We start from the raw sequence: 16,836 nt of genomic DNA, 5'->3' as shown, positions 1-16,836 counted from the left end.
TAGTCTGACCCGTCACCTAGGACCTGTTTGCCTTGGGAGACTCTATCAGGGGCATATAGCCCCTGACAACATAGCTCCTAGGATCACTCGGGTACTTTAAACCCCTCCACCACAATAAGGTGGCGTTTCAAGGAGGGGTAAATTAAACTTATTTTGTGAATTTCCCCTTGAGGAGGAATAAAGCTTTATGTAAAATGAAAAAGAAGAAAGATTAAAAGAAAGGCCTCAGACGTGTAAGAATTGTGCATCGGTGGTTAACTGCAGCTAGGCAATTCATTTTTAAAGGAGGGAAGCTGGGAGATTTGTGTGTATCAAATTTACTCTTGTTTATCTAAACCTTTCGTAATGAAATAATGCAACTGACTCTACATGTTTAATACTGTTATCTGACTTCAAAGTCTTTCCCTCCTTTATTTGACAGTTGTTTCCTTCTCGGTCTCTGTAAACGGCAGCAGAGTGAGACTTCTTCTTTCACGGTCTATCAGACGTACACCTGACGTCGGGCTGCTGCCACGTCATCAGACGCTCCGTCAGCAACAACATCAAACATGGCGGCGTCTGTGCGGGAGAAGCAGGCAGGTCTGTCTAAATGGTTTATGTTGCGTTAATGGTTGTTTTAACGGCAAGGAGCGACGTTAACAGGCTACAGAGAGATTAAACGATCCTGAGTCTGACAGGAGAGACTTATTCAGGACTGTCAGGCCTCTAACCAGCTAGCTAAACTCTGTGCCGATTCTAAACTAGCTACTGGGAACAGATTAACAGATGTCTGTTTCACTGCAGAAGCAGAAACTTTAGAACTTCGCCTTCACATACTGACTAGTTAACTAACCAGACTGCTGACTAGTTAACGGGAGGGTTAACTAGTTGTTTAGCTTGTTAGCTCACGGAATCGCTGGTTCTCTAACGGAAGAATTAGCTAGGTGAAGCTAAAGTGCTGCTAACGATGAAGAAAACCAATTTTATGAAAATGTTAAAGTTGTGAAGCGATTTCAGGCTCGTTGAAATTAGACGGCATCTAACAGAAGTTGAGTTAACCCTCCAAAAACTCGAAGAAATACTGTGGCTTCGCAAAATATAACGATTTCCACATTTCAAATTGATTTATGTTCTTGTAACACTTCAACATAAGATTATTTTATGCACAGCAAACTTTCACGTTAATACCAGAGAAATGCATTTCCTGTCGAAAATGGGCGTGGATGCTGATATGTTGAAAGATCGTCCTGAAAATGCCTGAAATCAATTGCTGAAACAGCTGAAGGATGAGAAGAAATGGCTGAAGTTCTTTGTTGAAATAGTTGAGAAGAAATGGCTGAAGTTCATTGTTGAATAATCTGAAGGATGAGATGCAATAAATACAAGTAGGAATGTCCTTGAAGAGCTGCACAGTTTGATACCAGAATGGCCTGTATAGCTGAAAGAATGCTGGACTTATAAAGTGCCCAAAAAACGGACAGAAGATCCCAGAATAATCAGGAGAACATAAGCAAAACACAAAAGCACTCATAAGTTTAAGATCCCAGAATAATCAGGAGAACATTAGCAAAACACAAAAGCACTCATAAGTTATATGGTTGGAAGTGTTCAAACAACCAGTAAAATGAGATCACTGTTATTGATCACAGGCAGGAAATCACAAGTGTCAGTGCAGCAGGACAGATTCAGTGCAAAGATTAGTAACTTTAAAACTGGGAATACAACATACAGTCGCCACAGAAAGGATGCAGGCTTCAAATGTCTTATAAAAGTCTTCAGAGCCTTTGCTGTGGCTCCAGACTCTGCTCAGTTGCATCCTGTTGAGGTGTGTCAAAACCTGACTGGAGTCTGTCTGTGGCAAACTGGGCTGACTGGACATAGTGTAGAAAGACACACACCTGTCTGTATAAGGTCCCACAATTCACACTGCAGGTCAGGACACAAACCGAGACATTAAGTCCAAGAGATGCCTGTCCATGGTGACACCTTCAGATTTGTTGTTTTGTTGAACAGTCCAGAACCCAAAAAAAGAAACATGTGAGAGGTTTTGAAAAAATTAGCTCAAAACTATCAGTTTGTTATCAGAATACTAGCACATAGGTTTTCTGTCATTTGACTAATCAATTAATTGACTAATCGTTGCTGCTTTAATCAAAAGGTTAAGTTCAAAATGTGACACACAGATGGGGTTAGAGACTGAACATAGAATAATTTGGGGTGGTGCTCTGAGCCATTTCCCAGGCTCTGCTCTGGACCAGAACATCTCCCGGAGCCTCGTGGTGATAAAAGCAGCTGTGCTCATGTGTGTAGGCAGCAGAGAGGAGGAAACACTTCTTTTTTGCTGGATAAAGGAAGATTGGTTTTGGGCTGACTGACTGGTTACTGTAATTACGTGTGTTTGTACCTGCAGCCGCTCTGAAGCGGATGCTGAACTTCAACGCTCCTCCTCTGAAGAACACAGCCGCTGAGCCAGTATGGAAGGTAACACACACACACACAGAGTAACAGTGTGTTAGTGAAGAAGAGACACTCGTTTCTGATGTATCTGTCAGTGAGAACTGTTGAACAGTGTGTTGGCAGTGAATGTCTGGTTTTTACTCTGTTAATTTGTCATCTGATCTCACTGATCATTCTTTTACGCTGTACTCCACGTTGGCACTGCTCTGGTCTGCTTTTTGTCTTAAGAGAACATTAAACACTGGCTACTTTGACATCTTCATGCTCTACAGAGATCACCAGACAATGTGCTAACCTGCTGCGAATTTGTTACTACTGTGAGATCATGTATCTGTTCCTGGACCCTGACGCAGCAGCTGAGCATGATGATTTACTGTGTCACACTTTAAACCCGCTGTCCATTCATAGTGTTTTGGGGTGCTTCAGAGAGAAGCTTCCAGCAGGTTAATGAATCAGTACTGACATGTCTTTGCCCTGCGACCTCTGACCCCTGTGTTTGTGTGGCTAGGTGCTGATATACGATCGGTTTGGCCAAGACATCATCTCCCCGCTGCTGTCGGTCAAAGAGCTGAGAGACATGGGCATCACCCTGCATCTGTAAGGGACACACATGTTTCTATTGACTTATCTGTGAGAACACTGACTGATAGAAAACATGCCCTACCTCCATGATCCTAACCTGAATGTGAAACCAGCAACATTTTAACACTGCTTCAACAAAGATGTCCTCACTCTCAGGGACTAAAACCTTAGTGGGTCTTCCCAAAGACAGTTACCTTTGTTTTAAGTTCAGTTGGACATTTCCAGGTGTCATTAAAGCAGCAGATCAAATCCACTGTTTGTGTGTGTCTCTTTAGTCTGCTGCACTCAGACAGAGATCCTATCCCAGATGTACCAGCCGTCTATTTCATCATGCCCACAGAGGAGAACATCGACAGGATATGCCAGGTATTCTGTTTGCTCACATGTTGTCACTGTGTCCCCATGGACGTACAGACAGCTGTCAGTGGTTTACTGTGATACTGAACGAAACCTAAACACAGGAGGGTTCTGCACCTATAAGGAGCGTCTCTTTCTGTGGTTTCTTAGATGTTTACTGACAATAAACACCAGATAAATCTAGAAGCTTGTGTCATGCCTGTGTGTTCAGATTTCACAGTTAGAACTGAGTGGTTTTTCATGCGTGGTGCAGCATTTGGGTGCTAAATGTTTTCAGTTACCTCCATGCTGCTGGTGAGCGGCCCAGTAACACCTGCATGCACCTGTCCCGCCCTCCTGCGCCCCCTCCTGGAGGCGGCCTCACAGTTTGAAAACCTGTGGTTTCGATCATCATTGCTGTTTTTGGATCCCCAGTGTAAAGTCCTGACAGCCAGCTGCTTTAAATCCTAAACATCATCCTGGTGTTGCTTCTTTGTGTGTGTGTAGGACCTGAGGAACCAGCTGTATGAGTCGTACTACCTGAACTTCATCTCTGCCATCAGCAGGAGTAAACTGGAGGACATCGCCAGTGCTGCTCTGGCTGCCAACGCCGTCAGCCAAGTCACCAAGGTCGTCATGGCTACACTTGTCTCTTAGCTTCAGAGCTGAAATCTTAGAATCCTCAGCACTGTGTAATCAGATTACTGTCTTATGTGTTCCCATTACTGTTGCACTGTGACTTGTATAATGTGTTAATCAGTGTTTGAGAGAAGCAACAGCCATATTCATCAGATACTTGCCATTTTTATCTGACGGCTGATGTTTTCACTTCATGAATGCTTCTGAATTTTTTGTTGTTGCTAATGGAGCTGGTTTACCTTTTAGCTGCCCCCCACCCTCACCATAAAACCCTGATTTACGAAGTCTGAATGATGCAGTATAACATACATATTATTTATGATCACTACATGATACTAAAGCTCTTTTCAGCAGCACAAACTGCAGCCTTAGAAACAAGCAGAGCTTTGAAGCAATGCAAGATTTGTTGTACAAGTTTTTGGTGGAGTATTTTTACAATGTAATTTGAAGGGTGTTCATGTTATTGTGTCCACCCTGTGCATGTAGTGCAGAGCAGCAGCAACAGAACTGTCTGATAAACAGCTAACTGCTACTGTTTTCTGTGTGTCTCAGGTGTTTGACCAGTACCTGAACTTCATCACTCTGGAAGATGACATGTTCATCCTCTGCCACCAAAACAAGGAGCTCATCTCCTACCACGGTAACACACACACATTTCCCATTTCTGTGTTATTTAAAATAGTTTTGAAAATCAAACGAAGGAATAGCAGTGATGCAAGAATTACTCAGTTCTTTAAGTAAAAGTAGTAATACCACAGCGGAAAAGTTCTCAAGTACAAGTCCTGCATTCAAAACTACTTAAGTTAATGTACAAAAGTACCAGCATCCAAATCTACCTGAAGTACCAACAGTACCAGTACTCGTCCTGCAGAACGGCCCGTGTCCCAGTAACGTCTCTGATACTGGATCATAGTGACTAATTCCTGTGTCCATCACTTTAATGCTGCAGCTGGTAAAGGTGGAGCTGATGGTAACTACCTTATATACTTATACTGGGAAGTACTTTACATCCTGCTGGGTAGCTGGTGGATTTCCTACTGGGATCAATAGAGTCTGATGGTTCTACTGGGTTTGGTTTGATTCATCTAAAATGATCAGGTACATGTCTGCAGTAAAAAGTATGAGATTAGTCTATGACATGTGGTGAAGTCTGAAGGAGCAGCACACAGGAATACTCAGGTAAAGTACAGATACCTCAGAACTGTACTTCAGCACAGTACTTGAGTAACTGTACTGACTGACTTTCCACCAGTGGAGAACAGTGGGTACCAGTTACTTGGCAAGGTACCGACACTGAGCCACATCTGGGGTCTGTTCCCACCAAAGAAAACCCACTATAGAATTTATTCCAAACATCTGTCTCACCTGTGTGTGTTAACTGTGCAGCCATCAACAGGGCAGACATCCAGGACACGGACATGGAGGCCATCATGGACACCATCGTGGACAGTCTCTTCTGCTTCTTCGTCACACTGGGTGAGTCTCAGCTCCCTCAAATGGTTTTTAGTTCTTCTCAGTGTACTTCTGTTTTAGTCCACTAGAGGGGAGTGTTTTTAGTTGTCAGTATCAAATCCCCCCCCCAGGGCCACAGTGAAGCTGCTGATTAGAGTCAGATTATTTCAGTGTCGGAGCCTCAATGGACACTGGGCGCAGTCATTTACTCTGATTCTTTTTGACTAACAGAAGCACATTTATTTTTATTTATTTTATATTTTCATTTGAACATTTTTACGGAGGTGAAATTTCGTGTGTGTTGTTGTCGATCAGGCGCAGTGCCAATCATTCGATGCCCTCGAGGAAACGCAGCAGAAATGGTTGCCGTGGTGAGTTCATCTGGAGGCTGTTGTCATGCTGAACAAAGAATGAAGAGTAACTTTTAACTCAGGTTCATGTATCACAAACGTGTACCTCGAAGACTAAACCTGTGTGAAAGAAACACAATCGGTTTGTAATTTTAAAACCATTCAGCTTCATTTCTCTCCAGTTTGGTGTCAGGAAGTCTCATCTGAAAAATTGAAACCATTTCTCAACCAAACTTGTTGATACTGTGTATTAGATATTATAGTGTAACATTACACACACTGTACTGTGATGGTCTACACATTTCTCACCCTTACATTATCAAGTACTTTTTGTTTACATTGTCAGGCTCAGCTACACAACACCTCCCTCAGATTTGTACAAAAATATTAGTAATACAAAGCTGTCGTGGGCTGTATTTATGAGTATAGCAGTTTTTAAAAAAAAGTTTTTTCAAGGAAAACAAAGAAGCAAACAATAAAAAGTGAAGGCAAGCGCACAGAAAATCTTGTGTGTTTTGTAGAAGTTGGATAAGAAGCTCCGTGAAAACCTGCGGGACGCCAGGAACAGCCTGTTCACTGGAGACAACATGGCTGCCGGGCAGTTCAGGTAAATCACACTTGGTGGCTACATCTCAAGTCTCTTATAAAATCGTTCGTACATCCTCGGCCGACCAGAACGACTTCCAGGTCGGCCGCAGCTGTAGGACATTCTGAGTCTCTTATGTTGGCTCTTTGGACCAATACAATAAAGGATTTGGGATTCACCTGTATTTTTTTTATTTTTATTCTCCTCCCCCTCCAGTTTCCAGAGGCCTCTGTTCGTCCTGGCCGATCGCAACGTGGACATGGCCACGCCCCTCCACCACACCTGGACCTATCAAGCACTGATTCACGATGTCCTGGTGAGCTGTCAGTCATCTGTCTGAGGATGAGCTCATATGCATGAAACGTGAATGGAAACAATATGAAAAATGAATATCACAAAAGAGATTTTATTTTTGTCTCAAGTGCAAAATGTTTGCAGGATTCTTCTGTGGAATATGTACAGCCACATTTTTCTACACTTAAGGTAAACAGGTGAAGTGGAGGTCACCTCAGACACACAGTGGTCCACTTTAATGGCGCTCACCTTCCCATCACCCACTTGTTTCTGTTAGCGTCTTGAGGACAGATCACTTTAGTCAACACTGTCATTACCAAATAGCTGCAGGTGTGTGTCTCAGGGGCCCCAGAGGTGCACACTGTGCTGACAGCACACACGGAGTCATGTGGAGCCAGAGCGCTGTCAGCTGGTGAGGGGCTGAGGTTAATACTGGCAGCACTGGAATGTAGACATGGATGTGTTATGTAACATGTCATCAACACACACACACACACACACACACACTTACTAGAAAAGGCCAGAAGTTGGCAAATGCAGCCCAAAACATTAGTGAACAAGTCCTTCAGTGTCAGTTGTGTCCTTCAGGACCACTTGTCCTCCAGCCAGGACAAACCTGAGTCTCAGACCTGAACCCTGTATCTGGCAGGTTGAACCTGTTCATAAATGGACCACTCTAGCATTAGTGAATAGATTAGCCAGAATTAGCTCATTGCAGATATTTTGATACTGGAGTTTATGTCGACCGGTAAATGACGAGAAGCTGAAGTAGAGAAAAGTTTAGAAACAACGTCACTGAGCTGTAGTTTGTCCACCAGAGGGCTGCTTATTTCTCAGCTGTCCTCTCCTGTACATTTTCAAGCTGCAGTTGTTAAAAATCAATCCTTTTCTAACTCTTAAATACCAGACTGTGTGTCTGCCTCAGAAATCCTCACACTATATTTTGTTACATCACATGAAGTGTGCGTTCCCTTGCAATATGTTTTGCATTCGCTCTGCTCCACAGAGGAATGCTGTGTGTGTTAGGATGCAGTATTGTGTAATACACAGTATGAGACAGCACACACTGCAGCTCAGGTGTTCGCCAAGCCTCTGTCTCTGCAGCTAAGAGATAAGTAGTGAAGATAGTGCTCTACGTTGTGTTGTTACAGGCAGCTGTGGCTCCAGCCACGTCTGTGCCGAGTATTAACGTCCACCGGCACCTTTTTAAAAGGAGGAATGAGAAATGCATCGAGTGTCACATCTTCTCTCCTCCCTGCTGCCGCTGCAGTGCCACCAAACTGTCTGTGGATTAGAACCACACTGGACCAACACAAGTTATGTTCCGAGAGGAATGCAAAAGATGTGGGAGTAATAAGTAATAATTGTCATAAAAGTTTCTGCCTTCCTGTCCTGGTGTTTCTTATTACTGAACAATGCCGGTGATGATGTCTGGAGTGATCTAATCTAAAACATCATCCTGGCTGATGTCGTGGTGCAGTGCCGTGTCAGACACACGTCAGTTCACCAGAGTCTAGACAGGGACCCTTCAGACATGCTGGTTTGTTTTGGCAACAGGTGAAATGACAGCTGCTAAGCTGTTCAGTCTTCAGAGTCCAGACCCTGATCTGGTTTCTGCTGTGATCCGAGTTTCAGCGAGTGACACCGCTCCAGATGGCAGCACCATCTCTTACTGGCTGCACACCCTCCACTTCTCTCCTCCCTTTCCTGTAAACATGTCAGAGTCTGAGCCCAGCTGTCCACCGCCCAGCAGGAGAGGGATCCACACACTAAATGTTCAAAACAGCAGCACTCTCAGGCCTTCTAGGATTATAGGACACTCAGAACTGTAAACTAAAGTTAGATGATGACACCTTGGTGGTTTCATTTTGGTTTCAGTGCCTTTAAAAGACTTAAATAGTTGACTAAGATCATTTCATGTAGGAAAAACAATTTTTATTCCAAAAAATAGTTTTGTGATGAGCTCCTCTCTGGTGCTGGCAAAAAAAGGTCATAACCTGCCACGATAACCAGTCAATATGCTGCTGAGTTCAGAGGTCACAGCATTGGACATTAGATGGAACAGAGTCTCAGATCCCACAGTGAAAATGTTTTGTGTCCCTCAGGACTTCCATCTGAACAGGGTGGTGATGGAGGAGGGTGCGGGGGCAGAGCCGTCGCCTGCCGGTGCCAGACCAAAGAAGAAGAGCAGGAAGATGTATGACCTGACAGCCGCCGACAGGTTCTGGCAGAAACACAAGGGCAGGTCAGTTCACGAAGACGAAGGGCTTCACTTTAGACCACAGGCATTTACAGCTGATCACCAGAATTTAATTGGAGACGATTTGGCTCTGGATCAATGGTCCAAATCACTAAGTGGAAAAAAACACCGTTCTCTATTTCAGACTTTGTGCTTGTGAGGATTTGCTGTTTTATCTTATGTGACAGTAAACTGAATATTTGTGGGTTTTGGATGATTGGGCAGACAAAACATAATGACATCACCCCGAGGTTTAGGAAACTGTGATGGGCTTTTTTTTTGATATTTTACAGACAAAACACTTAATTTTCAGCAGATGAACCAGTGAAAGTAATAATTGATTGCAGTCCTACATATGTTAGTGTTGTTGTACCGTTATTTGTTCTGTCTACAGTAAATATTTAATGTCTGTACCTCGTATATGATCCAGTTCTTTCATAGAATCCACACTATGACCTCAAATCAGTACCATGATTAATTGAACATTTTACATTACAATTAATGAAGGATTATTTTGTTTAGTTTTTTTGTACTCTAAATGTGCTCAACTATTAAAACTGGGATACATTTCTTCTTCCTCATGAAAGAGTGCACATCTTATCCAAGTGTTGAAACTAATTGGTGGTATTACCTTTGGTCGCTGAAACTGTTTTTCTGCAGTATCTACATCTGACTTCTTTTCCTTCAGTTCCTTTGGTACAAGCTGCTCGAGTTGCTCAGTGAGTTCTCCTCCATGTCGCGGCCTGGACGGGGCAGAGTCACATGACTGCACACACAGTAGTATGCTTTTAAGGGGACGTTACGTAAACACACAGTGGAGAAAGTTGGTCAGAGGTTCTGAATGTCGGTTTTGATTAGTTTTCAATTAATTGCCCAGCTCTAATCCAGACCACCTTGTTAACTGGTCCAGAGTCATTCTGCTTATTTCTAACCACACCTGGGGCTCTGACGTCGAGGACCAAAGTGCAGCTAAATCCGTAGAATATTTGTGTTTTGGTAAAGCTGAGGAGCAGCTTTGTTTATTGCTGTGGCCCCTTCTCTGGCTTGATTTAGCACAAGTAAACAGCTGATTGGTTAGACGCTAACTATGGTGTGTTTTGATTGGCTGTGTGTTCCAGTCCGTTCCCAGAGGTGGCAGAGTCGGTCCAGGAGGAGCTGGACACATACAGGGCTCAGGAGGATGAGGTCAAACGTCTGAAGAGCATCATGGTGAGACCCTGACAGTCTGTTCCACAAAGACCTGCCACACTGGAGAATGCCCCCTTTAAAAACCTATTAGTTTATTGAGCTGATTCAAGAAGAGTCCAGAGTTTGATCAGGTGTAGAGGACAGACATACACCATGGACAACATGGTGTCAGTCCACATCACAGAACATGTCCCTCAAGTCTTATCGAAGTCACAAAGGTCATACTGGATAGTTAGTGAAGAGCAGTGTTGTGCACATCGGCACCAGCTCATGGAGTTAAACAGACAGGACACTGGACCCAAACAGCATGATTTATAAAACATAGTAGAAAGGAAATTAGTGGGGTGTATGTGGAATCATAACTAGACTGTGCATTCAGTAGAAAGGCTTGCTCTCACATTTTTGGTGTTTTTTTGTGCAAAATAACACAAGCACACAAAGTCACTGGCTGCATCCTTTAGTGCTGACAAGACACAAAGTGTATTTGCTGTAAGTGTGTTGTCTGTGTGTGTGTGTGTCTGCAGGGTTTGGAGGGAGAGGATGAGGGAGCCATCAGCATGCTGTCAGACAACACAGCCAAGCTCACCTCTGCTGTCAGGTACTGAACACAGGGCAAGCTTCACGGTCTGTGTCCTTAATTAACCAGTGTAATCACAGATTCTAACGAGATAGTGGAAATGGGGCTGGGGCGTGGTTTCCACTGAAGCGCCCTTAACTCCCAGCTGCTCCAGTGGAGCTGCTCGGGGTCAGGGAGACGTTCCTGAAAGTTAAGCTGAAAAAGGAGACAGTGTGGTGGCTGTACTTCTGTCTCACTCCTGCAGGGTGAGGTGGGTGGCCTGCAAGCAGGTTCTCAGTGACTTCCACAGAATGAATTTCTATGAAAGAACAGCTGAGCTGATCACATTTCTGGGACTTCTGCCATTAAAAACACCTTTTTAAAAAACATCTGTAACCATGAAACTCTGTCAGAGGCTCACTTCCCAAACCACCTGTCAAGAATTCAGTTGAACTGTAACGGCAAATCGATGGGAATGTTGATTTAGCGTGAGAAGAGACTTGTTCTCGCTGTTCAGTTGTGTAATTGTCAGCAGATTAAAGGTGACAGGCTCCAGTGTCAAGTTTTGTGTTTATGCTAGTTAAAAAGAAGCAGATTGAGGAGACTTGTTATTCCTGTTTCCTGCAGCTCTCTGCCTGAGTTGCTGGAGAAGAAGCGACTGATCGACCTGCACACCAACGTCGCCACGGCCGTGCTTGACCACATCAAGGTACGCAGTAGTCAGCATTCCGACCGTTGATGTTTGTGGTTAACACTTTGTGCCAGCGTTAATACAAAAGTGGATCAGACCACTTTTTGTTGTCATAAGAGGTTTCACATTGTACTTTTGCAGTTTACATGATCAGTCTCTGTCTGGGTTCTCTAAGTTTAATTGATTTTTGTTTCAAATACTGGAGTTGCTGGTTTGTGAGAACAGACAAGATTAGAAGTCAGTAGACTCTGTAGCTTCTCTGTGACAGTGTAACCAGAACCAAGAGGGACAGATGTGAAATGGAGTGGCAGCACTTCCCTTCCTAGATCTTCATCACAGGTTGGGCAAAAATGTAAAGTTTCTTGTTGAAGTTGGCACCAGAAGAAATGGTTTATCAGAAGAAATGGTGTGAGCCTCAAATACACAAGACCTTTGTCAGGGAGCCTTAATTTATATATATATATATATATATATTTTTATATGTATGATTGAAACCAACACGGCATGTGGAGGACTTCCAGTGCACTTGCGACAGGGTCTTGGCCGTGACCAACATGAGGGTCAGAGGTTGGTTTGAGGCAGGCAGATGCACTGTAGGTTCTGAACAGGCAAAAATGTCCAATTCAGCTTCAGGCTCAGTGTCTTGGCCTCTTGTCCGAGGACTCCAGGCAAACATATCTGACCAGAACGTGTGTGGTAGAGCAGCTTTGGTCAACTCTCATCACTTTGAGCTGGACTTCGTCAGACTTGGCTGTACTTGGGCTCAGCCGGGTTTTTAGCTTAATGCTAACATAACTCTTTAACATGCTATCAAGTGAAGATGCTAAATTAGCTGAGTCATTCTAATGTTGGCATGTAAAGGTTAGCATCTTCAAACCACATCTACAGGCAGTATAAAACAGTACACACACAAAAAAACACATGACAGCAGTGAGACAGACGTGACAGGAGAGATCAAGAAGCTCCAGGCTCAGTGGAGACCGGTAGCAGCATTGTTAGCATGTACGAAGCATCCTGGGTTTGTCACAGTGGTCATAAATATTAAAGTTAACACCAGAGTCCCAGTTTTACTGTGCTAATGTGTGTGTAGCTTAGTGCACTTGTGTGTGTTGGACTTGCAGCGGTATGAATGTGCAGTACAGAGGCCGAGACCTTTGTCGGTGCTAACCTGAGGCTGTTTGTTTCCTCAGAGCCGTAAACTGGATGTTTACTTTGAGTATGAAGAGAAACTGATGAGCAAGTCGACTTTAGACAAATCACTTCTGGACATCATCAGTGACCCAGATGGTACGAACACACACCATGTTTATCAAACTGCATGGTTCACAACAGGAGTGTGTGTCTTTATTACTGAGCACACACACTTCACAGACACACTGACTGTACTCTGTGTAAATGTGTGTTTGTCAGCGGGGACACCAGAAGACAAAATGCGACTCTTCCTCATCTACTACATCACCGCTCAGCAGGCTCCTTCTGAGGTAACACACTCACTGGGCACGATATACACCAACAGCAAACTGTGTTTGTGTAGCGCACCATCCATTTTGTTGAACAAACCAACAAAATGCCGTACAGACAACATCAAACTAAAAGGTTTTGTGTCAGGAGCAGGAACTGGAAAGATTAATGGTTGTGTTGAAGGGGTGGAGTGCTTTTATGTGGAAGAAAGCAGAATATAGATTCATACACGTGCACTCAGCAGGTAAAGTACCTTCTTTATCTTAGTCCCGAGAATCCAAAACTGCAAAACACAGAGTGGCACAATAAAAAAAAATAAAGATACCAGGTCGGTGTGGTTCCTAAGCATAATTTTTGTTTTTTTTAAAAATTCATACTGAACAAAATATTAGCACTAGTTTCTTTTTTAAATCTTATTTTGATTTGATTTTAGCATCTTATAAAGTGTAGTAAATTTCTGTACAGCTTCATATTTTGGTGTTTTTACATCCAGTTTCCAGAGTGATCTGACTGTCACAGGACTCTCTATAAATTCAGGCCATTGGAGCCTTAGTGCATGTCGGAAAGTTCCCAAACCTCTTAAATGTCCTACAGGGTTGGGCTTGAGCCACCTAACTGGGACACGCTGTTAGGATATTTATAACTCTAGTGTTAGCCCTGTGATGTTACACCAGCACGACCTTCTCTAATAAATCACTGAACAGCCTGACGTACTGAATGGAAATGTAGAACAAACTGTTCTCATGTGTATCATCCTTCATGTCACAGTGAGATATCCAGATTGCAGAATGTGTTTGTGCAGCCCTAACAACAAGTTCTTTGACAACAAACCAGGTGTAATAATATCCATGAGTAAAGTCTGGCTTTCTGAGAAAACAGGTTATTGTTTCCCAAATGTCAAATATCTTCCAAGTCTAAGAACGTTCACTCTGTAATGGCCAAAAACTCGCCAAACTCTGAGCGTTTCCAGACTGCTGCTCTGATGGATGTGGACGAGACGTCTTCAGTCTAGTGAACAGAGACAATGGACCCGTGTGAGTCACCAAACCATCCCTCCGCTCGCGTGACCAGAGGTGTCACCATGTTCCTCCACTGTCCCAGTGGCTCCTAGTTCAACCGGAGCACTGCACCACTTTGTCACCCCGACGCATAAGAGGAACACAAACAATACAGCACTGATCTGAGATCAGCCCGCAGCACAAAGACAGAGTGCAGGGTTCACTTTAGTCTCCGTAGGTCTTTATATTAGCTGAGCTGTGGTAAGTTGCTGCAGCTGACATTTCTCCTGGTCTGTCTCTTAAGTTGCTCTCAGACCTGCAGCACTTTATATAATCTGATTTTAATTTAACATGTGACTGCTGTAATGTGGAAGTCATGCGAGCTGAAACATTTCCGTCACTTTCAGTGTCACACAAGCCTGAATTGAATGCTGGTAGTTTAACGAAGTCCGCAGCAACACAAACATGCAGAGAGAGAAACGCCGCCTTATAAGGTCACTATAATAATGTGAGTCTTCATCTCTTACCTATAAAATCAGGTTTAGCAAACCAAGAAACACAATGACAGAGCCAGTGTAAGCTGTCAGATCAGTCTGCAGAAAGGATTTTCCACTCACGGTGCAACCAGAGCAGAGGCGCTTGATAATGCATTGACAGTGTGACCAGCGGTCTTCACGTTCCAGTGTTTATTTGTACCAACTGTGTGGACAAATAAATGAATACCCAGCAAAACAAAGCACATGAGTGTATAGGAATTAGGAGAGTAACTTCATGAAGTTAAAGGATGAAAATGAAAATCAGTGGATTTGCTGTGAGACGAGGTGCTGAGCTTCTCGCGCCCTCACGGTGCTCATTAATTGAGACCCTAGAAAACACAACAGAGCTTAACGTAGGGAGTACTACTCCCCAGCAGTGGGTGGATAATAAGAAGGGTACCTCTTTAGATATATGTGGATCGATAACACCAGGAAGTGGTCAGCTGCACCTAAAGGGAGAATTCAGAACTGGGAATATCACGAAGATCAACAGGTCGATGACAGTCAGCAGGTTGGTGGCCTTTAAATTATACAGCTGTCCAGTTTTCAGCTGATTGCAGGTGCTGCCTTACATTCATAGGGACATGCTGGTGGTTTTTATTTAACACATAAACTGTAACGTTTCCTCTTCTGCTGATTCATTTCCTTCAGTGTATGAAAATCTACTTGGAGGCTTAAAACTCTTGAACTGTGTGAACGTGTTGAAAACTCCTTGGTGTTGCATTCAGGGCACAGATCCAGGGCGTTAAAGTAGTCTGCTGAAAAGAGTCGCACTGACAAGGTCCTGTCAGAAAAGTGCACCCGGGAGACAAGCACAGTTTCTGCGAAAGGTGTGAATTAGTATGTTTCTTACATTAAATTGAGTTGCTGTACTCGCACTGATAAACCTGTGAGAATATTAGTAGAGAAGGTGTTTGTGTTAGTGGGAGTACTGAGCGTTCTTGCAGTGCATTAGAAGTTGTGTGATGGTGCAGCGAGGGTTTATGGTTTGTATCTGCCAAAGTAAAGCCTCACACTGAAGAAGAAAACTGTGACTCCAGGGGATCTGGAACTTTCTGTGATCCTACTTGTGGTTCACTGTTTACTTCAAGGAACAAAACCGGGACACTGAGGAAACTGGAGGATCTGAGGACAGGGAGATTAAAAACACATCTGACAATGGTCCCCATTCTTCTGTGAAGAGGCTGGCCTCTGGTCCACACAGGCCTGTAACGCTGCCGCCCCTCGGGGTCACATCCCGGGATCAAGATCAAAGATTTTTATTGTCACGTCACCAAATGTGCAGGACATACAGAAAATCAAAATACCGTTTCTCTCTCACCTAGTACTGAATGCCATACCATTTAGGAAACTAAAAATAGAATAAAAGTAGAGTAAAAATAGACTAAAAGAATAAGAAAACTAAGTCAAAGTGATTAGGATAAAACTAAACGGTACAACCTAGTAGGCTATGACTCAAACCCTGTACAATCAGTGACAGTAGTGCAAATGACCAACAGCAGCTGATATGATGGTAAAACCAGTCATCAGCAGATTTACATGTAATATAACAAGAAGGGGGGCTGTAGTGGGTTTGTGCAAAACAGCACAGGTAGTCTTTATGTTCTGTGGTGGGTCACAGTCCGGGGGGGTAAAGGACAGTGTTGAGCATCCTCACAGTCTGGAGGATGAAGCTGTTTGTAAGTCTGGTGGAGTGGGCCTGAAGACTGCGATACCTTCTCCCTGAAGGCAGGAGTCTGAAGTGGGAGTGTGCGGGGGACGTAGGAGGATGCTTGGCTGGTGCATCCACGCTGTTGTGTTATTGTTTCATTTTGATGTTACAGTGAGGTTCACCAGGAGCTTTAAGTCGGTATGGGGTGACTTTTGTAACTTAGATTTGAAAGAGAAAATGATTAAATTTTTTTCTACAATAGCCAAATATTTTAAAAGCAGACAGCCAGTAAATTTGTCAACCAAACTCAATTTAGACTGGTAATGTTCTCACACTCGGATCACTGAAACATCAGATGCTGATGACATGTATCTGCATTTGTGGTTTGTTGAGCTGGAGCGAACCAGAGTAGGACAAAGGAATTGTGTTCCAAATTAATAATGAACGTCTAGGCCAAATCCTAATGTCACTTTCTGAGGATATTATTATGTCTGGTGTCCATAGGTCTGCTTAGAAATCACAGCAGAATCATCACATTGTTAAGTTTGCTCCAGTATCACATTAATCCTGTGGTGGTCGTTTCATACGTGCACTGCACACAGACCTGACCATCGCTGATTCAGCTACTTTTAAATAAATCTAGGCTAAAAACTGGGGCTAGCCTGCAGCTTAGCTAGCTGAATCCATAGCAGCGTTACACTGTACCCACACGTTTCTGGACCTGTCGTTCCAAGTAGTAAGTACACAAAACATACATGAGCCAAGCAAAGCTGACCAACAGGCAACGGCGAAGGACGTGGGAGCAGTCAGCTGCCATAACAGTAGTAAGAGCTAAAATTGG

The 16,836-nt window shown here is 43.5% G+C and overlaps 1 protein-coding gene across 3 annotated transcripts in view; it reads left to right on the top strand.

The window, feature by feature from the left end:
* The first annotated feature begins 469 nt into the window (after positions 1 to 469).
* scfd1 (sec1 family domain containing 1) overlaps positions 470 to 16,836 on the top strand; it is a 23,801-nt gene continuing 7,434 nt past the window's right edge. Inside the window, exons 1-16 of one of the 3 annotated variants that reach the window (XM_020586376.1) lie at positions 470 to 579; positions 2,390 to 2,460; positions 2,945 to 3,033; positions 3,294 to 3,384; positions 3,862 to 3,984; positions 4,546 to 4,633; positions 5,380 to 5,469; positions 5,761 to 5,816; positions 6,317 to 6,402; positions 6,598 to 6,697; positions 8,781 to 8,920; positions 10,033 to 10,123; positions 10,627 to 10,700; positions 11,286 to 11,367; positions 12,540 to 12,636; positions 12,760 to 12,830. In XM_020586376.1, the coding sequence (XP_020442032.1) occupies positions 549 to 579; positions 2,390 to 2,460; positions 2,945 to 3,033; positions 3,294 to 3,384; positions 3,862 to 3,984; positions 4,546 to 4,633; positions 5,380 to 5,469; positions 5,761 to 5,816; positions 6,317 to 6,402; positions 6,598 to 6,697; positions 8,781 to 8,920; positions 10,033 to 10,123; positions 10,627 to 10,700; positions 11,286 to 11,367; positions 12,540 to 12,636; positions 12,760 to 12,830 (1,380 nt within the window). In that variant the 5' untranslated portion in view covers positions 470 to 548. The remainder of the gene's footprint in view (positions 580 to 2,389; positions 2,461 to 2,944; positions 3,034 to 3,293; positions 3,385 to 3,861; positions 3,985 to 4,545; positions 4,634 to 5,379; positions 5,470 to 5,760; positions 5,817 to 6,316; positions 6,403 to 6,597; positions 6,698 to 8,780; positions 8,921 to 10,032; positions 10,124 to 10,626; positions 10,701 to 11,285; positions 11,368 to 12,539; positions 12,637 to 12,759; positions 12,831 to 16,836) is intronic. The other 2 variants (XM_020586374.1, XM_020586375.1) reach the window with 2 other exon arrangements.

Source organism: Monopterus albus, unplaced genomic scaffold (assembly GCF_001952655.1).
Source record: "Monopterus albus unplaced genomic scaffold, M_albus_1.0 scaffold403.1, whole genome shotgun sequence".
Lineage (NCBI taxonomy): Eukaryota > Metazoa > Chordata > Actinopteri > Synbranchiformes > Synbranchidae > Monopterus > Monopterus albus.
Note: the sequence above shows the minus strand (reverse complement) of the source record. Positions and strands in the feature narration are given on the sequence as shown.